This window comes from Neopelma chrysocephalum, unplaced genomic scaffold, assembly GCF_003984885.1.
Source record: "Neopelma chrysocephalum unplaced genomic scaffold, ASM398488v2 Primary Assembly neopelma1_98, whole genome shotgun sequence".
NCBI lineage: Eukaryota > Metazoa > Chordata > Aves > Passeriformes > Pipridae > Neopelma > Neopelma chrysocephalum.
Genome location: NW_020897761.1, coordinates 309716 through 332398, shown reverse-complemented (window position 1 = coordinate 332398; position 22683 = coordinate 309716). Strand labels below are relative to the sequence as shown.

The 22683-nt window shown below is 43.8% G+C and overlaps 1 protein-coding gene across 11 annotated transcripts in view; it reads left to right on the top strand.

The window, feature by feature from the left end:
- RC3H1 (ring finger and CCCH-type domains 1) overlaps window positions 1-22683 on the top strand; it is a 57347-nt gene that overhangs the window by 28688 nt on the left and 5976 nt on the right. For 6 of the 11 annotated variants that reach the window (XM_027694856.1, XM_027694853.1, XM_027694848.1 and 3 more), the window contains exons 3-15: window positions 651-771; window positions 1899-2138; window positions 3148-3323; window positions 4152-4352; window positions 6176-6308; window positions 8418-8536; window positions 10445-10557; window positions 13186-13467; window positions 13794-14011; window positions 15531-15907; window positions 17262-17393; window positions 17979-18149; window positions 21007-21217. In XM_027694856.1, coding sequence (XP_027550657.1) covers window positions 651-771; window positions 1899-2138; window positions 3148-3323; window positions 4152-4352; window positions 6176-6308; window positions 8418-8536; window positions 10445-10557; window positions 13186-13467; window positions 13794-14011; window positions 15531-15907; window positions 17262-17393; window positions 17979-18149; window positions 21007-21217 — 2494 coding nt within the window. The remainder of the gene's footprint in view (window positions 1-650; window positions 772-1898; window positions 2139-3147; window positions 3324-4151; window positions 4353-6175; window positions 6309-8417; window positions 8537-10444; window positions 10558-13185; window positions 13468-13793; window positions 14012-15530; window positions 15908-17261; window positions 17394-17978; window positions 18150-21006; window positions 21218-22683) is intronic. The other 5 variants (XM_027694855.1, XM_027694854.1, XM_027694852.1 and 2 more) reach the window with 2 other exon arrangements.

The window sequence follows — 22683 nt, the reverse complement described above, 5'->3', positions numbered from 1 at the left end:
GGTGAATGTCTGGATGAAGACATTTCACTGGAAAAAAAACCCAAACAACCAAACCCACAGATGTCAGTGGTGTGTTCATATGCACTGTGTAGGATAACTTGGTCTTGCTGCTTGTTAATTTGGTCTAGTCAGAATATGTTCCAAGGGTGTCATAGTGTATTTGCTGCTAAATCTTTCTCCTGCTAATCTAAGTAGCTGTAATTTATCCCTGGATGATTTTAGAGCTGTGAGGCTCTAGATACAAATCAGTACTTGCCTGCAGACCAGGGTTCTTCTGATTTATTTTTTTTTTATTTTTCTTCCCCCTGATTTTTTTTGGCCAGCCAACTTTGGGGATGTTTCAATGTGCGTTATTTTAGCCAAAGTTTGTAGTTATAGGAAGTGCCATGTTAAGCCTCCTGCTTCTAGTTCCTGTCAGCCACTAAAGAAAGGAAATCTACTAAACATAAATTCTCTGTCTTTTTGTTTTCATTTCACTGGGTTTTTTTATGCTGTTTGTTCAGTAAACAAGCTGAAAAAATGCTTATTAATATAGGGAAAACACAGAAGGGGAATAAAACAGGAAATGCTTCATAGTAACAAGTGTTTGTAAGCATGACTGTCACTTGTTTATGCATATTCATGTAAATGTCCATGTCATCTCTCTCCAGGTTCCTGAGCAGCAGCCAATTACTTTATGCAGTGGAGCTGAAGACACCAAGCATTATGAGGAGGGCAAGAAATGTGTGGAAGAATTGGCATTGTACCTCAAACCACTCAGCAGTGCCAGAGGTAGATCCTGCATTGCTGCCTTGGACAGGGAGAGTGGGAAACAAATAAGATGCAAAATAAACTATGCAAATGATTAGTTAGTCTGTTTGAAAAATGAATATAAACCTAGTTTAGAAACAAATTGAAGCAGTTTTCCTAAACATTAAGGTTATGTTTTCATGGTGGGGGTGTGGGTGTGGCATTGTGGAAGGTGTCAAGAGTAATTCTGAGAAAAGGCTGAGCTATTTGGCCATGATATAGTGAGCTGAGACAAACTCTGTAAATTGCTTTGGCCTCTGCAGACTAAGTAAAAATAGACTTTTTTCAGTTCTGCTTTGTGATAACAAGATCTTACAGAGGAGCTGTATCAGTCTGAGTAATTCTAGCTTAGCAAACCTGCACTGTGTTCAATAGTATGGATTTTATCTGCACCACATGTGCTGGACTTGGACAGTCTGTCAGCCCAAGGAGTGGAGTTGAGCATCCTGGGCATCAGGGTTTCAGAAATGAATTTTTCCAGGGAGTTGTCTCAGTCCTTTCTGCCCAGAACAGTGTGACAGCAGCATGACTCTGGGTAGTAGTGGCCCAGTGAACAAGCCCTGGCTGTGCAACAAACTCAACATGGCAGCCATTTGCCTGGTGAGTCACTCGTTCCTTTATCCCGGATTAAGTGGCTCCCAGCACTTTGTGAATCAGAGTTTTTGCACCCCAAGCAGTTCAGGACTCATGTGTAAGCTCAGTTTGGCTGGGCCAAAGCAGTGGAGATATCAGATGTAGGCAGGAAACTAAATGTCTTGTGAAAACAAACCAATATCCCAGTGATCCCTGAAGTTCCTGAATAAGGGATGAACTGAGAGTGTGGGACAAACTACCAGCACGAGGAGAGGATTCATTAGAGGTTCCACCTTCTTAGAGAGCCAGATCAGCCAATCACAAGACTTAAACCTGTGGGGAAGCTGACTCCCAGGAGACTGCTTTTAATGCCAAATAAGACAAGGTGGCAAAAATGAACATCTGATGTGCCTTGTGCAGTGCTCTGTTTGACAAAGTGGACATCAGGTGTGCACTGTGCAGTACAGTCACTGAAGGCTGGCACAAAAAGAGGAAATATGAGGTAGTTTATTAGTCTGTTTCATTTTGTTTTGAAGGTGTGGGTCTCAACAGTACTACTCAGAGCGTGCTGAGTCGTCCCATGCAGAGGAAACTTGTGACATTAGTCCACTGCCAGCTGGTGGAGGAGGAGGGGCGGATCAGAGCCATGCGAGCGGCGCGGTCACTGGGCGAGAGAACGGTCACAGAGCTCATTCTCCAGCACCAGAACCCTCAGCAGCTCTCTTCCAACCTCTGGGCTGCAGTGAGAGCCAGAGGCTGCCAGTTCCTGGGGCCAGGTAGGTGACACAGCAGTGCCAGTGCTGTGCTGGAAGCCCTTTAGAACTGAGCCATTGGTAAATCAAATTGCCCGAGTGGTTTTATTAGGCAGCAGCTTCATTTCTTAATGGTAGGTTGGGCTGTTGGGCTGCTGTCATGGACTTCCTTGCATTTTGAGTGCTTTTGCAAGTCTTCTGTGAAATTCAGAATAATGTGTGTCCTTTTCTTGTCATAAGATAAATGAGAAGTAGTTTCTCTTGCTATTCCTTGAAGAAGTAAGACTCTCCTAGAAAAAGTTAGTTTACTAGAAGAGGCTGGACTTGGCTTCTTTGCCTTCTTTGGGGTAATAAACATACCTACCAGTTGGGGGGATAGATTTGTTACAGTTATATGTACGCATTTTTAAAAAGTTATGGACTTAGAAATTACATTCCTTTGCTTAGAATACCAGAAAAAAATCAATTTTGCTTAAAAAAAAAAAAGTCTCATTATGGAAAATATAGGCTTCACTTGTTGAGTCTTGAAATATGCAGCCAATTTCTTAAACTAAAAATAGTGACACTTTTCCCCCCACTGAAACAGATTAAGAAGGGCTGACTTTGAGATGCTCACTTTGGTACCACTCAAGGCAAGAGAGAGGCTTGTTACCAAGCAAAATAGAGGTGCTGCAGCACCTGAATTATTTGCATGGGCACTCATTGCTCTCTTACCTGCATGGGAATGAACCTTGCCCTTCCTCAGCCTGTCAGCATTTTCTGCTGGAGTAGGTGTGGGACATGGATAATATGCTTGGAAAACTCTTACATTAACAATGAAGAGGTGTACAGACAGGAACAAAGAAGTCTTCCTATCAGATGGTACCCAAAATAGATGAAATAATAATTTCATCATTTCATGTGGGTTTGTGTGTGTGTTGGGGGAGTTTGTAGCTGGTCTCCCACTTGTAGGGAACCAAGAAATTGTGCACGAATCGTTCTCAGGCTTCTCTCATCCTTTGTCTCTTTTCTTCATGTTTCCCCCCACCCTCAGCAATGCAAGAGGAGGCTTTAAAGCTGGTCCTGCTGGCTCTGGAAGATGGATCTGCTCTGTCACGAAAGGTCTTGGTTCTCTTTGTGGTGCAGAGACTGGAGCCCCGATTCCCTCAGGCTTCCAAAACTAGCATTGGGCACGTTGTCCAGCTCCTGTACAGGGCCTCATGCTTCAAGGTATGAAGAAGATTCTGCCTGGAGATTTCATAATGCTATGAAAACTGTTTGTTTGCACTTTGGAGTTTCCTTGTCCTGTAACATTAAATGTGCCTAAAAAAATATGTAGTTATAGACAGTATTGCTCATTAAATCCCACGTGTGTTTGGAGAGTTCTTTGTACGGCTGTGATGGCAGCATAGGCTGAAACTGCAGCTTGGAGCTGTAAAGCTGGGATTTGACTCTGTCCAGTCTAATAGATGCACAGTTACAAAACCTGGATGTAAGCCAACATTCTTATCTCCTTAGGAGTGGCTTAAAGCTGGAAGATCCCTAGTTCTGTTAATTCACTGGTGATGTTGTCACAAACAAAGAAATAGGAGCCTCTTGGACATGAGAGTTGTATGAAGAGAACTTAAGCTGCCTAGTACACTTTATAGTATTTAATGATCCTTTAGTTAGGTGTTCAACCTAAATGTCATTCACTTTTGCTAAATGAGTAGCAAAATGCTTTGGTTGTGCTAATTGTACCCTCAAACAAAATTCTGAAATGCAGATCTCCTTGATTGGAGAAGTAAGGTGTGAATGCTGTAAAGTCAGTTAGGAAGTGTGACACTTTCACCAGGTCAGAGTCTGAGTAAATGATGTTTTTTATCCATTTTATAGTGGCTCATCTCTTCATAGAGTGTATTATTTTAGCAGAAACTGGTGTTCACTGCATATTGTCCTACTTGAGTTCAGTTTGGGAGGAAGGACTTAGCTGCTGACTGAAGATGTCACTTGTCTTGGGCTTCACATAATCTCTGGCTTATCCTGCTTAATTGCCTTTGACTCGTTTCCCCCCTCTAGGTGACAAAGCGAGACGAGGATTCCTCCCTGATGCAGCTGAAGGAGGAATTCCGGACATACGAAGCCCTGCGGAGGGAACACGACTCTCAGATCGTTCAGATAGCCATGGAGGCGGGGTTACGCATCGCCCCAGACCAGTGGTCCTCGCTGCTCTACGGAGACCAGTCTCACAAATCCCACATGCAGAGCATCATCGACAAGGTAAAGCCACCTCAAAGCAGCCCAGCCCTCCTTGGATGCAGCTGGGGTAGATTTCGGGGCTTGTGTTTACAAACTATGCCCATGTTGCCACAACAACCCCGTGCAGCGTTACAGGCTGGGGACAGAGTGTCTGGAGAGCAGCCAGACAGAGAGGGACCTGGGAGTTTGGATTGACAAGAAGCTGAACATGAGCCAGAGTGTGCCCAGGTGGCCAAGAGGGCCAATGGATCCTGGCCTGGCTCAGGAACAGTGTGACCAACAGGTCCAAGGAAGTGATTCTTCCCCTGGACTCAGCGCTGGTGAGGCCACACCTGGAGTGCTGTGTCCAGCTCTGGGTCCCTCAGTTCAGGAAGGACATTAAGGTCCTGGAGCAGGTCCAGAGAAGGGCAACAAGGCTGGGGAAGGGACTCAAGCACAAGTCCCGTGAGGAGAGGCTGAGGGAGCTGGGGCTGTTCAGGCTGGAGAAGAGGAGGCTCAGGGGAGACCTCCTCACTCTCTACAACTCCCTGACAGCAGGTTGTAGCCAGGTGGGGGTTGGTCTCTTTTCCCAGGCAACTCTCAGCAAGACAAGAGGGCTGGGTCTCAAGTTGTGCCAAGGGAGGTTTAGGTTGGATATTAGAACGAATTTCTTTCCAGAGAGGGTGATCAGCCATTGGAATGGGCTGCCCAGGGAAGTAGTGGATTCTCCGTCCCTGGAGACTTTTAAAAAGAGACTGGATGTGGCATCAGTGCCATGGGCTGGGAACCACAGCAGGGTTGGATCAAGGGTTGGACTTGATGATCTTGGAGGTCCCTTCCAACCCAGCTGATTCTATGATTCTATGTGTACTCGCCCTTTAATCATTTACCCTGTTATTTCAAAGCCTATTATGCCCTAAATAATTAGAATATGTATTTATAACCTGATCAGTCTTGCTCCCTCTGCCATCCTGCTGTCTCTTGCTACTTTACTTCTTTCTGCAGATGGGAAGCCACAAAGTTCAGCTACACAATTGGGATGTGACCTTTGTGAACAGCTGACAACTGGCAGTGTAGTGACAGAGGTTAATGGTCTGTGTTTCCGGGCAGGAAACAAATCAGTCCCCCAGCCTATAGCTGAAGTAAGGCACAAATAAAATATTTGACCTCTGGAAATGCCCAGATCTCTTTGTGTTTAGAAGCAACATGGGCTTTTAAAATAGGGGACTCACATTGTAAGTGCCTAAAATGGATGGGAAAAACTGAATCTTGTTGAATGGTTAGGAAAGCTGTGAAACAACTGCATTGGCTGCTGTGCAGGAGAATTAGCTTCAAGATCTGTCTGCGGTGTATTTATGCCTTTGCCCACTTTTTCAAGTGTTCTGCCAGACATCTCCTGAAGGACCTAGGTAGAATTCAAGGGTTTTGAATAATGGAGTTGTGTGATGTTAGTAAATGGAACGTTTCTATTTTTTCCTTGAACCATCTTGCTCTTTACTGTCTGCTGTACTCAGTTTAAAGCAAGGTGCAAACCTGCTGGGGGGCGTTGAAGATATTAGACTCTTCAGAAATCTAAATTGAATGGTTTATAACGTTGTCCATTTTTAATCTGAGTGCCAGCACAACACAGAAGAAATGGGTTTTACTGCTAGAAATAATACTAGCATCTGTTTTGTCTGTTTAGAGCTGTATTTTAATCTGCAACGTCAGAGAATTGTGCATTCTTGGCTCGCTGAAATGGGCTGGTCTGTAAAAAGGTTTTCCTTCAGACTTGGGAGACAGCTCTTGTGAGCTTGTGGAGCAGCCTTCAGAAACCATGAGGATTGCTTTGCCTGTAGAAAGTTAATGATGATAATTTTTTTAAGTTGCAGACCCCAGCCTCATTTGCACAGAGTGTTCAGGAATTGACTATTGCTCTGCAGAGGACTGGAGATCCAGCTAACCTGAATCGTCTGCGACCTCACCTAGAACTCCTGGCAAATATTGATCCCAGTCCAGGTAAGTCTGGAAAACCTGTAACTTAGGGTTTAACCAGGAGGAGCTTAACACAGTGGAATGATTGAAAGCTGATCATCAAGTATAAGGAAGCATCCTGTGACTCATCAACTTAAGATTCTTGGGTGGTATTCAAAGCCAGCCTGGAACAGCAGTAATCTGTGTGAGGAACTGAACTATTCCAAAGCTAAAATAGCTTCCAAAGTATGGCAGGAACCATTTCCCCACCTCTCCGAGATGAGCTCCCTTGTTTGGTGGCACTGGGTGAGCTCTCATGAGAGTGTTCAGCACATAATCCTGTGAGGTGACATAGGGTGTACTTGGGCAGTGCTAATGTGGGGAGTGGCAGCACTCTGAGGTTCCCTCTTTTCCCTCTTTTAGTCCACATGCTGCTGTTTTAACCACGTTGCAAAACAGGAGGAAGATTGACAGAGCCACTGTGCTTAAAGCAGAGCCTGAGCTATCACTGAGATGCCTTTTTTCCTCCAGTTCTCTACTGCAGCAAATAATTTGTTAACCAACTTGGGGAAGTCTTCAACTCATCAGATTAAGGACTTCCATTACCTTATTGAAAATTGTATGTCTTTTTCTTTACTCTGGAAGTTCTTTGTATTAGTTTTTGATCTGAGGTCTCCAGCCTGCAGACATTGCACTCAGGGTTCTCTTAGAGGCAGCTTAAAATCATAAGACATCTTCTGTATAAAGAATTTTGGATTCCACAGTAGAATTTCGATAGATTGAGTAGACAGAAGCTGGGCAAAAATTAGTCTAGACATGAAAGATTTGTTACCTTCAGGAATTTAGTGTTTTTCTTGTTAATGTATAATTCTGCAAAGGTGGGAGAGACAGTCTGGGAAGGCGAAGATAGCAGAAAAGAATATAAGCTGTTGACAGAGGAGAGAAAGATGAATATTGTTGATTAAAAATCAGCAGTGCTGGGAGGGTGGACCCGTTGAGGGAGAAGAGAAGGGACAGAGCAGAGTGCTGTGGCTGAAGTTTTATTTCATGCCTGTTAAAATGTGTAAAATCATTATGCATCAAAATAGTGCGAAGGCCTAAAGTGTTACTTCAGGAGATGAGAAGTTGTAGTTCTTAGTTTCTGTATTTTAAACAAATCAACTTCCCTTTCAAATGAGAACAGGTGTACTTCACAGCTAAAGGAGATGTAGTGCTTTCTTCCCAAATCTTTCATGCTGAAACAAGTGAGGGACAAAACTGTGTGTGCCCTGCAGATTTGTTAGCCAAAAACTGCTAAGGGAAGCAGCATCACTGAGAGCCTCACTTGGTTTCAGCAGGCAAGTCTGGTCTTGATGGTTCTTTTCTGTGCTGTTGAGTTGCTTCCCTGCCATTCTGTGGGCACATTGGAAGTACCTCTGGAAGAATTTAGACCTTGTGAGTGGAATCTAATGTAATTAATTGTGCTAAAGATCTTGAAGGGCACTTTGAGGTCCTGTGCTTTGCAGCAGAGTGTGCAGGCATGGGGTGGGAGGGTCAGCTGCTGGCACAGATTCAAAAAATTAGAAAAGCAAATTGGCTGAAAAAACCCTCAAGTTCTCCTATAGAATTGAGACTGTACAGTTTATTCAGTGCTGTGTGTTAGATGGTGGTCTGAGACAGATTTGCCTCGTGATGTTTTTTCCAAGTGAGAGGCATCAATTCCTGTTGCTGCTCCGTGACTGTGCCTGTGGGATCAGGCCAGGGATCAGGTGTTTGTATGGAATGATTTCACCTGCAGGAGTCTGAATGCAAAGAGGGATTTTCAGCCTGATGTTTTTTGTTATGTGAAGTTTGTACAGTGCATTTACTCTGGAGCTCTTGAGATGAAAGTTCTTATAAAAATAAATAATTTGGCATGCTAAGAAGTCTTACTGGCTCATTTGGTGTTTTGTGCAGTTCAGTCTTGAGTCTGTAGGTCCCTTTATTGTACAAGAGGTAAATACCCCGGAATTAAGTTGCCAAATACTTTTTATGTACTGATAAACACTTCTACTTGTCTAGTGAAGTTCTGTGATCCTGATGGTTTGTTGGTTTTTTGTTTTCTTTTTTTACCTGGCTTTAGAAAATCCCTCTGACTTTTCTTTTTCTATTCTCTGTTTGCTGTCCATGTATCAGATGCTCCACCTCCAACATGGGAACAACTGGAAAACGGACTAGTTGCTGTGAGAACTGTGGTTCATGGCTTGGTTGATTATATCCAGAATCACAGCAAAAAAGGAACAGATCAACAACAGGTAAAAGCTAAATCACGTAGGAAATGTTGACCCTTGAATTTGATTTGCTGTATCCAGTGTTTACTAATGTCATCTGGAGAGATTTGGCTTGATGAGGAGCTGATTAGAATATCACTGCTGGGTCATACTTATCAAAAAAGAAACAAGGAAAAAACCTCAAAACAAACTGCTCCCCAAAAGCTGTTGAAATAATTTGCACAGCTCACTGGGATGAAAAGAAAAGAGTCTGATCCAGCTGCAGGCTGAGGGAAATGAACAACAACCCTCCTGACTAGAGGGTGGGGAAGGGATGCCAGGGTGCAACTATTATCTGTAGGATTTTCTTGGGTTTGCCTTCTGTGCCATATTGCAGCCAACTGGCTCTGTGTTAATGAAGTTATTCTTACACCTGTGCTTAATGGTCTGTCAAGTTTGAAGATTTAAGAATGCTCTATGTAAAGGTGCAATCCAAGTTCCTGAACCGAATGTTTTTGTTTCAGAAACGAAATTATGTTGGCAAATATTATACTTTGAGCTTATCTCTCATGGTTATCTAATCACACCTTCCTTTGGTCTCATTTTGTTGGGTAGCTCAGTTGCTGTCAGTGCTTGCTGCTGCTGAAAGGCAGAGCTGCCTGTCCCAGCCCCACTCCTCCTCTTGGAGAGCTGCTCCAGGGAGCTCAACCAGTAGAAAGATTACTAAAAAAAAGGCAAAGTTAAAGTGAATTATTTCTGCTATTTCACCATTCTGCATTCGGTGGGATGGCTAATGAGCACTGTCACCAGCAAAAAGGAAAAGCAAATGCACAAGTGGGAGTCAGGGTGGGAAAAACACTGAGGGCTTTTGTTCTTGTGAGCCCGTGGCCTAGACCTGGTATAGGCTGTGCCACTTGGAAGGGAACCTGGAGCCTTCCCAGTGGGAAAGGGACGTCTGCTGGGCAGTGGGCAGAGCTGTGCTGCCTGGCAGCATGGCCAGCACAAGGCTCTGCAGCTCAGGTACACCCTGCCTGCAGCTTTTTTTCCACCACAGTAGATGATAAAAAAATTAAAAACCAGTTTGCAAATGACTTCTTAGGGATTTACACCTTTTGGCTGAGCTTCTCAGAAAGCAAAAGTTGACTTCTACAGACCTTTCCCTCCGTGGGAGCTCTCGAGTAGGGTATTTCTGTCTCTGATTTAATTCTGCTGCAGAAACTGTAGGAATTTGAAGGACTTTGAGACCCCCTCTTGGCCTTCTGTCAGCCTTTATTTAGAGGGACTGGCAGATGGGTGACCATGCAGACAGTAAGATTGCAGTAAGTTGTTGTTTCTTGGGGAACTTCACTAAGAAAAATACAGAAGACAGCCCATCCCCTGCTGCTCTGTGTAGGAGTAAGATTGTACCCTCAACTGTTGATGGAAACAATTATAGATAGTGAAGATATTTTTAGTGCAAAAAGGGGTAAAAGGAAAGGTGGTGAAATTTAACTCTCATGCAGATGAAAGGATACTCAAGTGCCATTTTGAGCCAACAGAAAGCAAAGAAAAAGCAACTAAATTGTATTTCTTTTCAGTCTACCACATAACTTGATAAATATTTGATAATTTCTGATTATCATGGTAATTTTTTCATCCTAGATCAGTTTTGTCCACTGAGCTGTGTCCTGAAATGTATAGCTGTGTTCCAGTTAGAGCCTCCAGTAAAGAATTTGAATTAAAATGTTGTAGAAACCTGATAGTGACTTAGTTGTCAAAACATCTACTCTTGAGTCTGTTGATTCCGTGGAAGAACCAAACACCTGCTCCAGTCATCGATTTCCCATCAGGTGCTCCTGAAACATTTAAATTGAAGGAATTATCAGCAGGCCTTGGCTAAGAGGATGCCCTCAGCTCTTGGTTAAGTGCACTTTGAAGTTGAGGTGTCTCACCTGGTTTCTTTACCCCTGTCAGCCCCCTCAGCACAGCAAGTACAAGACATACATGTGCCGAGACATGAAGCAGAGAGGAGGATGTCCCCGGGGGGCCAGCTGCACCTTTGCACACTCCCAGGAGGAGCTGGAAAAGTAAGTGTACCTCTGCTAGTAGAAACCAGTCCAATCTGTGCTTCATCTTACCTGTAAGAGTTATTTATCCTATCTAGGAATGAGGGGAGGAGGTGCAACCTGGCTGATACACTAGAAGAAATAATGTGAAAAACCTGTGACAGTCTGTCTTAGGTTTTGGAACTGCTTGTACTTCCAAACAGGATATTTGGCTTTGTTCAGCAGTAATGCAGCTCCAGAAGTTTGATGTTACACAAGTATTATTTGAGGGTTGGCTGTTTTCCTTATTTTTAAAGTGTGACTAAACCTGCATCCACAGTGGTTGTTATTTGGGGTACTTCTCATCTTCCCTTTGTATTCAGGTGGATTGCTGGCAGTTTTCCAAATGTAGGGAATGTGTTGCTGGCTCTCCAGAGAGCTAAAAATGAACTTTTCAAGATTTTTTTCCTGCAGCAGTTATTTGTGCAATCTGTCAGAAAGTTTCGTGCTGTAACCTTCAGTTGGTTAAATCTGTTGATGTAGAGTTAAAAAATAATGGTGATATGAAGTCTGCAGCAAATAATCTACATCTGTTACAGATTCAAAGGGGGCCCTGAGTTATCCAAGGGCAAGATGCTGTTGTTCTGCAGGTTGTTTTTATTTATTTTAAGTAATTAGTATGCAGTATTTCATTTTTTTAATCTAACCTTGAAGCATTAATATGGCAGTTCACTGGCTCTGCAGCCAGCACACAGTGCATAGGCAAAACACGAAAGGAAAAAGAGCAGAGCCTGTGCTGTTAGAATGACAAAGACAGTTATTCAAGTGAACAAAGAATAGGACTTTGTGTGCTGCAGAAACAGTTGGGGTGTTTTGCCTTTTGTCACCGTGTTATTAAACTGGAGGTTGGTGGTGCTGACTGGGGTGGTTCCGTTAACCCGGGCTGGGTGGTGGGTCAGTGTGGAGCTGGTTGTGTGTATCAAGGACTAAACAGCTGGCAGGTGGGAGAGGCCTGTTGTAGCCCCAGACTGACTTGTATGCCTTGGTATTGATGTTGTCTGTCATGGGCCAAAGTGAATGTTTGCTCTCTTTCAGGTTCCAGTAGTTTCTGTAGGTGGTCGTGGAACTTGGAGTTCTAACTCTTCCTTGTGCTTTTATCTTTGCCAAATCCTTTAGGTAGTTAATGTGTCAGTGCTCCTCCTTTTAAAAATGCTTAGTGTGAATAATAAGCCTTGCTGTTGCTGTGTGGTTCCTGTATCTATATATAGATTTCAGTTTGGAGGAAGGTTATGGGGAAGTGTGTGGTAATGCCTTAGATAGCAAATTATGGTTTAGCCTTGCTTAAACAGCAGCTTATTACGCTCTTGGTACAAGGGACAAAGACCCAGTGTGCATAGGCAAGTATTGAACTTTTAGATTAATTGTTTAGAAAGCTCTAGTCTGTCCCTGCTCAGGTGACAGCCTGGTCTCTGTACTCCCTTTAATGCCTTCTGAATGATGCCCACTGTCAGCACACTGCAGCTCAAATGCATGGGTAAAGATTAATCCAGCCTGGAAATTGGGAGAGTTAGGAAGGTGGCTGGAAGATACTCAATGAACTCTTACAGGTGAACAGCCCAAATGTGTATAGCAAGGTTATACTTTGTCTGGCTCTCTATATTGTCACATCAAAAAAAAACCAAAACAAGCCCGGCAATAAACCCCCTTTTTGCCGCTGTTGCATTGCCCTTAATGTTGTGCGTGTGGGCAAATACAAGGATTATCTAAGTACTGAGTAATAAGTGTCCCCTTTTTCTACAGTAATGTGTGTACCTTCCTAGCCTGGGTTCCCATCTCACTCTGACTGTTAGATGTGATAATAAAGTGTTGGCTTCAACCCTGGTGAGGAAATGGTCTCTTGTTCGCTGACAACACCCAGGTCTGCACATCCACCCTTGCACTTGTTCTGGGATCTGAGCTGATGGCAGGGGTTTGGTGGAGAACCTTCAACTCTGGAATTTGCTCTCTAGTACTGCCAGCCTGCTGGTTTCTTTAGAACATTAGTTAAAATGCCTGTGTTTTTCAGGCTTTACTCAGAATTTTTGGAATTGCAGTGGTTTTATCTCGTCAATCACTTTATCAAGTGATACACACAAATGGTGTAAACTGTATGTTGATATAGTAACATAAATCTTAAACTGCGCTTTAAAAGATACCACGTGGCAGTAAACACTTGGCTTATCATTGGACACATGGAGGAAAAGGGTATCTTTGTCTTTTGTCACTTTAATTTTCTGCTGTTAGTTTCTTCTCTGAGTAAAACAGATTTGAACATTCTGTGATTCTTACTCTGAAGCTTCTGTTACTGTATTTTATGTGATGTTTGGTTTCCTTCTGTGCAGTTGAAATGTGTATGTTGACAGTAAGATTTTAAACTTGCTATGTGAAGTTTAGCTGTGAATTCTTGGTGTACTTCTCATTCAAAATCCATCCTTGTTCTGATTGAAACTGCTGTTAAAGAGTTCAACTATCAGGCAAGTTGTATTCTAAAAGATATTCTCCCAAGCCCCTTGGAAACTTGAGTTAAAACTTGAAGCTTTCAACAGAACCTGTGTTTGAAAACTCCTGAAAGCGCAGCTCCTTTTCCTTTTCTCTGTTTCAATTTCTGACGTGCGGTTTCTCTTTCCGAAGATTCCGTAAAATGAACAAACGTCTGGTTCCCAGAAGACCCCTGAGTGCCTCCCTGGGCCAGCTGAACGAGGTGGGCCTGCCTTCAGGAGCTATCCTCTCAGAGGAAGGGGGAGTGGACTTGCCCAATAGGAAAACCTCTGCCCTGCCAAATGGAATTGTGTCAACAGGCAGCACGGTGACGCAGCTCATCTCTCGAGGGACTGATTCGGGTTATGAAACCGCTCTGAAGCCGGGCAAGATGGACCATCTGAGTAGCAGCGCCCCTGGATCCCCTCCTGACTTGTACGGCTCTTCCTACCTCTTGTTCCGAGTGTTATGTTTGTACCTGTGGAGTAGAAACTAAGGAAACCCATTCTCTAGAAAAGAAGTGAAATTGGGGTTGTGGTTGTTTTTGTGGTTTGGGTTTTGTTGTTGTTTTTTGGGGTTTTTTTAGTGATTAAAGAGTAGAGTAAAAAACTATAACTAAAACTTTAAACTGTTTACTTATCCTTTAATTGGAGAAGGTGATATAAGCCTTCAGAAGGTGGGGTGTAGATGAAGAACAGTGTGTGAGAATGCAATGTGCTGTACTAGGCCTTAATAGGCAGTGCCACCTTTCTGCTTTTCAGGCTGGAAACTGTCCCCAAGAGCTCTATTTCTGCCTTACCAGTGAACCCTCACCCTGTGCCCCCCCGGGCCCCAGCAGATCTGCCCTCAGTGTCTGTCACCAAGCAGTTGCAGATGGTACCACGAGGGTCTCAGTTGTACAATGCTCAACAAGCAGATATGTTTTACCAAGACCCCAGAGGAGCTGCCCCACCATTTGAGCCAGCACCCTACCAACAAGGTGAGGTTGGCACCAAGCTCTTTCATCCTCATGCTGATTTTCATCTTTCTTCCCACTCTGGTTTTTAAGCTCTTAAATTGAAGTTTTCTTGCCTATGACATGGAGTAAAGACACTAATGTGGTGATGGCATCATAAAAGGGAAATTGGCAGGATTTTTATGTCTTGACTGAGGACTTCAATGCAAATTAAAGCAGATACTTGTATCCATTCAGCGTAGCAAATCCTTCTGTATTCAGTTCTTCCCAACTGGGCTAGATCAAAGATCCAGTATGGTAAACCTTAATTCAGTCTGAATCAGGGAAAATGGAAATTAAGTGCATGTGATGGGTAGAGACAAATGAAATTAGAGAAGGGTGTTCACAAAAAAGAAAGCAGGAACTAAGGAACTAAGAGGAAAAACTCCTAAGTATAAAGAGACCAAGTGGAGAAAGGTAATATTGAAGGGGATTAAAAATAAAAGATATGGCTATATATAAAGACAGGGAATGATTCTTGGGCAGTGTAAGAATGCAGAGAGAAATGAGCTAAAGTAAAGTTAATATGAAAGGAAAGTAAGGAATGGAAGACCAAGAAAAGTTGGGAGAAGAAAAAACCCTAGAAGGGAAAGGGGAGGGCAAACCCATTTTTGAGAAAGTTGCAGAGCATTTTGAAGAAAAACAGGCAACACTTGGTCATTATGTACCACTGAACATCTGAGTTGTCTACAAAATTTAATGTTATGCACATATTTATGCTTATTTTTAAATTATCCAGAGATCCCAGACAGAATATTAAAATGTTCAGGTAACCAGGAGGTGTGATCTTAAAAGTCTTTGGTGATTCACAATTCTGAAATTTTTTTCTACTGTTCAAGAGGTAGAAGAAATCTTTAGATAATATTTAAATTCTAATAATCCGAGTTCCTTTACACAAATAGTGGCTCTGATATATGGGGACAAATTGAATTTTAGTTGCATGAATGAAGATGTACAGACTAATCTTCAGTTTACTCTTTAGGTTTTGTTTAGCTGAAAGCATTCCCAGCAGTCTGGTGAATTATTTCTATGTGGTGTGCTGGCAGGACCATGGGCTTAGTCTCAGCACCCCTTCTCCAGCTACTGTAACACTGATGCCTTTCTGGTATCTTATTTAGATAATTGAACTTTAAATAATTGGATTGACTTCTGCTGCTTCAGGAGTTTCTGTGGTTAATTCTTGAATAGAAATACCAGTTAGACCATTTTTTTTTTGCCCATTTTTTACTGTTCTCTTCATGATTCTCGCAGACCGGAGTACTTGGGGCGCTTTGACGGTGCTAGATGCCTTTTTGGTATCTTATTTAGATAACTGAACTTTAAATAATTGGATTGACTTTGCTGCTTCAGGAGTTTCTGTGGTTAATTCTTGAATAGAAATATCAGTTAGACCATTTTTTTTTTGACCATTTTTTGCCGTTTTCTTTATGATTCACGCAGACCCGAGTCCTTGGGGCGCTTTGACGGTGCTAATGCCTTTGTCCCGTGTGTCTCCTCCCCTCAGGAGTGTACTACCCCACGCAGTCCATGTCCCGCTTCGTCCGGCCGCCTCCCTCAGCCGCCGAGGCGGGCGCCCCGTACCTGGAGCCGTACGCGCCGTACCTGCCGGAGCGCGTGGTGAGCCCGCAGTACCCGCAGCCGCAGCAGTACCCGCCGCTGGCACAGCCCCTGTACCCCCCGCACTACGACAGCCGCCGCGTGTACCCCCCGGTGCCGCCCTACCAGCGCGAGGACGTGGTGCGGGGCAGCCCCGTGCCCATCGACATCCCGCCCGCCGCCGTCACCCCCTACGTGCCCGAGGCCAGAGACAGATACCAGCAGGCAGAGGCCTATTGCCCGGTGGCTCCGCACCTCGGCCAGATCAGGCCTTCCTGCCACAGGGTTTGTGCTGCCCTTTTGTACTTCTTCTCTCCTGCTGCTCCAGGTTGAATGTTGTTGCGGTGAGGGCTTTGTGAGGAAATAGAGGTTTCCACTGGAAACCTGGAAGGCAATTTAGTTACAGGTCAACTCTGCAGTTGTAATGATGTTAATATGTAGAATAATACTAGTGGTTAGGATGCAACACTCTCACCGCTGCGACCCAGGTTCAATTCCACGTCCCCCGGGCAGATGGAGCTCGTTAGCCCTGTGAGGCCATCCATCTATGAGAAGGTCACTCTAAACAAACCTACGTCCTGAGGACCTCACTGCCATTGTCCAAGCTTGCTTGGCCCCGGCAGATGAACCTTAGGATTAAAGGGTGGGCTCAGTTCAGTGCAAGCTGTGTCTCACCTAAAAAATCCATTGCGCAGGCTGGAAAGGTAAAAGACCTTTCCCAAAATCTTCATTCACGAAGACTGGCCATTATTATAATATGTAGAAGAGCAGCAGGTTACTATTTAGTGCTCCAAGTAGAAAAGCATTGGTGAAAAGCATTGTAATTGTCTCATACAGCCCTGGTTTCTCCAGCAAAGATTAGGCTGGAGTTTAATCTGCACTCCACTGCAGATAAAATGCAGTTTGTGGAAATGGTCATGTGTGCATTCTTGTACTGCCCAGCTGTGACTGACCAGCTCTGTGCTTAAATAAGAAATATTAAACATACATTTCATAGTAAAGGAATTGAAAATTCCACTCTGCCAGATTTTCTCTAAGATTGCACAGTTGTCCGAAGAAGACCCTTCAGTTAGCAAACATGTTCTGGGAAGGCAGCAGCTGGAGTCAAGTTCTGCAGAATTAATTGGATTTACATCATCTGTAATTCAGATTAAAGGCCCTGAATCCTCTTGCTGAGTCCAGGAAGCATTTTTAACATAGCTTGTAGACTTACCAGTTTTGAGTTTGACACGTTTGTGGGATGTTTAATGCAAAATGAATAACTAATATGACGAGCTTATGATCTGTAGAGTTCTCCCACTTTCCCCCACGTGACTGAAATGGGGACTTGACATGCTGGAACATGTTCCAGTGGAAACTTTGCCAGGTTGGGATGCATGCCCTGTCTTTGAGGCATCTTGAACTTACACTGACCAGTGTAGGAACATTTATGTTCTCTATCAAACATGACAGGTAGCAGGTAGACTTTAACAAAGTGATCATTATTTGTTATTTTAATGATTCTGTCTGTCCTCTATATTTCCCTTTCTTGTAGGATAAGGCTGCCATGTTTTGTTTGGATAAACAACCCTTAGGAAATTACTAGTTTTGTGCAATAATGCTTCAGGAGCTCTGTAACATATTTCTGTCTTCATTTCAGCCTCATCCCAGCCTGGATGAACTTCACCGACGAAGGAAAGAAATCATGGCCCAGCTGGAGGAGAGGAAGGTGATTTCTCCACCTCCTTTTGCACCGTCGCCAACCTTGCCTCATCCTTTTCACTCAGAGGAGGTAAGCATATTTTGACAAAAAACTAACGTGCTGGCATGTTTAGAAAACACTTTGGAGTTTTTGTGTGCTGACAGGTGAGGGTAACAAGAAAATCAAACCAGTACATCACAAGTGTGTGAGTGGATTGTGGATTTTGTGCTCCAGGTGGGAAGCCCTTGCAGTGCAGTCTCCAGTATTTCAGCTGGCTGTTGATTCTCTGATCTACCACTGATTCTAAGCTATCTGCTCTTGGTGCAACCACGAGAATAAATTTTGAGCTATTATTAATTGAAGTAGTCTTCACAGTTACTGGACTTTACTTCATTTGCTTCTGACATTCTTAGAATTAAGTAACAGCTTGATAGGGACTTATTTTTTTAACCAAGGTCAAAATACCACTTTCATACTGGCCAAGTGAACAGTCAGCACTGGGAGCGTGGCCAGGTGATCAGAATTTCATGCACTTCATGCCTGCCATGGCCCAGTTCCAAATGGTGATGTATCTGATAAAAAAATAATCCTGGTGGTGTTTCTCAAGTTCGCTGCTGTTGAAGTAAGGGGGGGGGTGGCTGTGAAGCTGCTTCTTCCCTTCACTTACAGAACCAGGTTTTTGTTTTTGTACAGTACTTGGATGAAGACCTGAAGGTAGCTGGGAAATACAAAGGAAATGACTACAGCCAGTACTCCCCCTGGTCCTGTGACACCATCGGCTCCTACATTGGAACCAAAGATGCAAAACCCAAAGATGTTGTGGCGGCGAGGAGCGTGGACATGGCGGTACGTGGGGAGCAGGGGAAAACAGAAGAGAAGTGGGGACTTCTGTGGGTTGGGAAGGACTTTCATTTGCTTTTCTAGGGCTTGTTTTACAGCTCAAAAGTGCATTGCAGTCACAGAAAGCATTTGCAGGTGTGCAGAGTGCTTTGTTTTCGAAGTTATCAACAGTCCTACCCTGGTGTGGCTGTTACCAAATTCTGGATCTAGATGCAGGATAACCACTCTGCTCTAAAGCCATGAATAACAAGGATATTTTGCCATGATTCTTTACACTTAACTGAAATCCCAAAATTACTCTGTTAATTAAGCATGTCCATCTGTAGCTTCTTGTACTTCTTTCTGTCAGAGGGAGATGATGGAATTTAACTTTGTTCTATTAGTTACTGTTAAGATGTTTTTAGTTTTTACTTGCAGGACTCTCTGATTGATGGCCACGAGAGTACCCAAAACTTTCATGAAGCTGTTGAGAGAAGCACAATCATAACATAGTACTAGGCTGTTTTTTCTTGAGGGCAGTTTCTAGCTCTGTGTTGTGCTTATCCAGCCCTTCACTGAACCGTGGGTGTCAGGCTGGGATCTTGTTTTGTGATGCTCTATTTTTGCTGGGTCAGTGATGCAAAAGAAAGGGGCTGCTGGGGTGTCATTGTTGGGAGTCACGAATGGAGAAGAAAAGAAATAGGAGTGCGAAATACCACCACTATTTGCTTTCTTCCTAACATTCAAGCAGCACTCAACACAAGAAATAGGCTTGGTAGCCCATGCAAGTATGAAGACATTCAAGTCTTCCACAGAAAGAACCATTTAGCCTGAGGGACTGTTTTACAGAGGTGCATCTGTTCTCCCTCACCTCTCATCTGCCAAAGTGATTTATCATCATTTATATATTGTCACTGTCACAGTGACTTTTCTTTGGCCAACAAGGGAGGGGGGAAAGATTTCTATCCAGAATTTATTCTTCTGTGGACAGGTGCTCACCTGTTGCAAACTCTTAACCAAATAATAGGATTTTTTGGTCCAGCTTCTCAAATAAGCTCCCCTTTTCCCCTCTGCCGTATTGGAATGAATGTGTCTGATTTCTGTCCACTGAATTGCTTTCCTGTAAGATCTGGAAGATGCTGTGTGAAATGGGAGCAAAAAGGAGGCTTTCTCACAGAAAATGGCATTTCATCTGCAGCTTTGGCCTTTTTAGCTGTGCTCTTGCTCCCAGTCCTGCACAGAGTGGTTGCCTGGAGTTACAACACTGTCACGTTTGACCTGGGGAAGGACTGAGATTACTTGGAATCGGATTATTGCGTCCAAGTGGCACCACTCAGGAATCAACAAACAGCTCTTGGCTTTCAGCCCTGCTGCTAGAAAACTGTGCAAACAAATTGTAGCTCAATTAAGAAAAGTAGTAGGGTTCTGGAGAAGCAGCCTCCTTTTTCATGGCTAAACAAAGCCTTCTGCCCCAGAGCTAATTTTCAAATAGGATCTCCACTGCTCTTCAGTTTTTGTCTCCTCACGGGAAAAAATGCTCAGGAAACCTTTACTGAATTAGTTCTTCAGTGAATTAATTCTGCCTTTTTTATTGTTCACAAGAGATTCCTTTTTTCAAGGATGGGAATAGCCTCATCTGAGAGTGCATAATGCTGAATATTATGCTGATGGCATTGCAACTTTACTCAGTAAATAGAAATAAATTAAAATTGGTACTGGCATCCTATAGCATCAAGATTGGAATTCTGGGAAAAAAATACATTGTAAAGTACTGCTGCCTCGTGCCTCTTCTAGTTTCCAGGTGTTACATTTCTTGACTCTTAACTTCCAACTGAGTTTTTACTGCTGTTTTCACCTGCCTCAGACGTGTTATCTTGTCTGTTTCTAGCCATCCTTATCCCCACTGAAAGCTTGCAGAGTTTTATTTTCATTTTGGACCATACCAAAGCTTTTAGCCTTTAGCCAGTTCTCCTTGTGCAGAAGCCCCACTTCCCTCATTCTTACTGTGCTACAGTTTTATTTCTTTAGCAAAGTCTTAACTAGATTTTGGCAATTCTTACCATATTACATTTTCTGGTAGCCAACAGATAGCTTTCCCATTTAACTAAGCTCTTTGAGGAGAGAGAGAGAGAGCATTTTATCTCTTCATATGCTGACCCCTTATGGTGTTTAAACATGAAGCTTAGTTAGAAACCTACCACCTAAGGAGTCTTTCTGCTGTGCCTTTTGCAACCAGACTTGTCTATCTCTCATTGGCCTTTTTAGCCACCAGCGTGCTTGTAGCAAATGTGGGCAGAGCCCTTCCCAAATCTTCATTTGCCAAGCCCAGCCATGATGAGTTAGAAACCAGGACGTTCCAAGCAGTATTGGTCCTTAATGAAAAATATGCCTGAAAAGATGTACTAGACATGTCCAAGTAAGTGCTTTATAGAAAATTCCCATTTTGAGTCATTTGCAGGCTGTTAGTGATACAGTTCTTAACAGTGGGCTTCAGAGAAATTTCTTTTGAACTCTAGAAGGAACATATATTCCTCAGAGAGGCCCACTGATGTCATCTTTGACTTTATCTAAGGAGGAGGTCTTTTCCCCCCATCTATTCCCATTAAACTTTCTCTGTCTTCATTTCCATTTGCTGCTGCTCTCTGCTGCTAGATTTATTCACAATTCATTATGCAACCACTTCCCAGGGGTGTAGTAAATGGTCATGTTAAATCAGACCCTTAAAAAGACACCCCTCTAACAGCAGAGTTAGAAACTAAAGGGCAGGAAGCCTGGCTGAAAGCTCAAGTGACTAGAGAACACAGGAGTTCCTCTCCTGCTGCCAGCACGTGGCTCTGTTAATCCCCCAATGGGTCCTGGAGTGCCTTTTCCGTGTCTCGTGCAGAACGTGGACAGCAAAGCCATGCGGGAGCAGCGGCTGGACCTGCAGCGTCGGGCGGCCGAGGCCGGCGACGACGATCTCATTCCCTTCGGAGACCGACCGACCGTGTCGCGCTTCGGGGCCATCTCCCGCACTTCCAAAGCCATGTACCAGAGCTCCGGGCCCATGCAGGCCATGGCGGTTCAGGGAGCTGCCACCAAATCCATCATTTCAGGTACGGCCTGGGCTCTTGCATTTTGCTGGCTGGTGCTGTTTTCCGTGGTGCAACAGTTGAGGGCGAGCCCTCTAAACTTGTCTCTTGCCTTAGAAGTATAGCTGAGGTGTGTGTCATGCACTAAAAATAACTCCAGGGAGGGTTACACTGAGAAGCCTGAAGAAAAAGGCTGCCACTGCTTTCTGAGGTCACTTGGTCTGTTCAGCCTGGAAAAGGAGAGACTGACGGAGACCTCATTGCAGTCAACAGGTTCATCACAGGGGGAAGCCAAAGGGCAGGCACTGATTCTTCTCTGTGGTGATCAGTGACAGGACCCGAGGGAATGGCTGGAGCTGTGTCAGGAGGGGGCTCAGGTTGGGTTTTAGGAAAAGGTTCTTCCCCCAGAGGGTGGTTGGGCACTGCCCAGGCTCCCCAGGGCAGTGGGCACAGCCCCAAGGCTGCCAGAGCTCCAGGAGCATTTGGACAATGCTCTCAGGGATGGAGGGGATTGTTGGGTGTCTGTGCAGGACCAGGAGCTGGATCCTTGGGGGTATCCCTTCCAAGGTTATTCAGTGATTCTGTGACAGGTTTGTGCACATGTACTGTATATCTTAGTGATTTGTTGTTGCTGTTTGGACAAAGTTACTTTGTTCTGCTGGTCCGTCTGAGGTGAGGCTTATTTTAAATCTGTTGCAGTAGAATCCAGAAGCTTAGGGCTTTCCTAAATACATGATGGAAAACCATCATGATGAAGTACTGTACTGCTGCTCTCCTGCTTTATGAGTAGCAGCTCCTGCAAGCTTAATGCAGCCATTGTCTTGTGTACTGTTAGGCAAAGCAAAAAAGTAAGAATAGTTCATTTTCAACACACCTATTTTCTAATAGTATGTATAGTGTTGCTGTCTGTCAGACTCCCAAAGATGGTCTCTTTCTTGAGGTGCACTAAATAACCTTAAGAAAAGAACTAATTATATTCTGTCAAACTTCCTTCTAGATTTTTCAGGTAGTAACTTTCTAGACTTGATTACAGGTAGAAGTCTGACTTGCTTGAAAACTTAATCTTCAAACTGTACTTAAGTAGGTATGTCAGAATTATCAATCAACTCTTGAGTCTTTTAGGAACTCGAATAGTAAAAATAACTGCTCTCATAGTGGTTGTAAGTTTGGGTTTGTGTCCCCATCTCCCTGAAGTCCTTCAGTTTCATACTCTGGAGGGCTGTCACAGTGTTTTGGGTGCACGAGACCAGTCACGTGGAGTATTTCTGTGTTCATTTAATCAGAAGAAATGTTAGACTTCTCACTCTTAGAGGATTGGCCTTTCTTGTTGTTCTGTCTGCCCAGTTCTCTTTCTGCTGTGCCTTTTGCAACCGGACGTGCCTATCTCGTATTGGCCTTTTTAGCCACCAACGCGCTTGTAACAAACGTGGGTAGAGCCCTTCCCAAATCTTCGTTCACGAAGCCTGGCCATGATGATGTCTGTCCAGTTC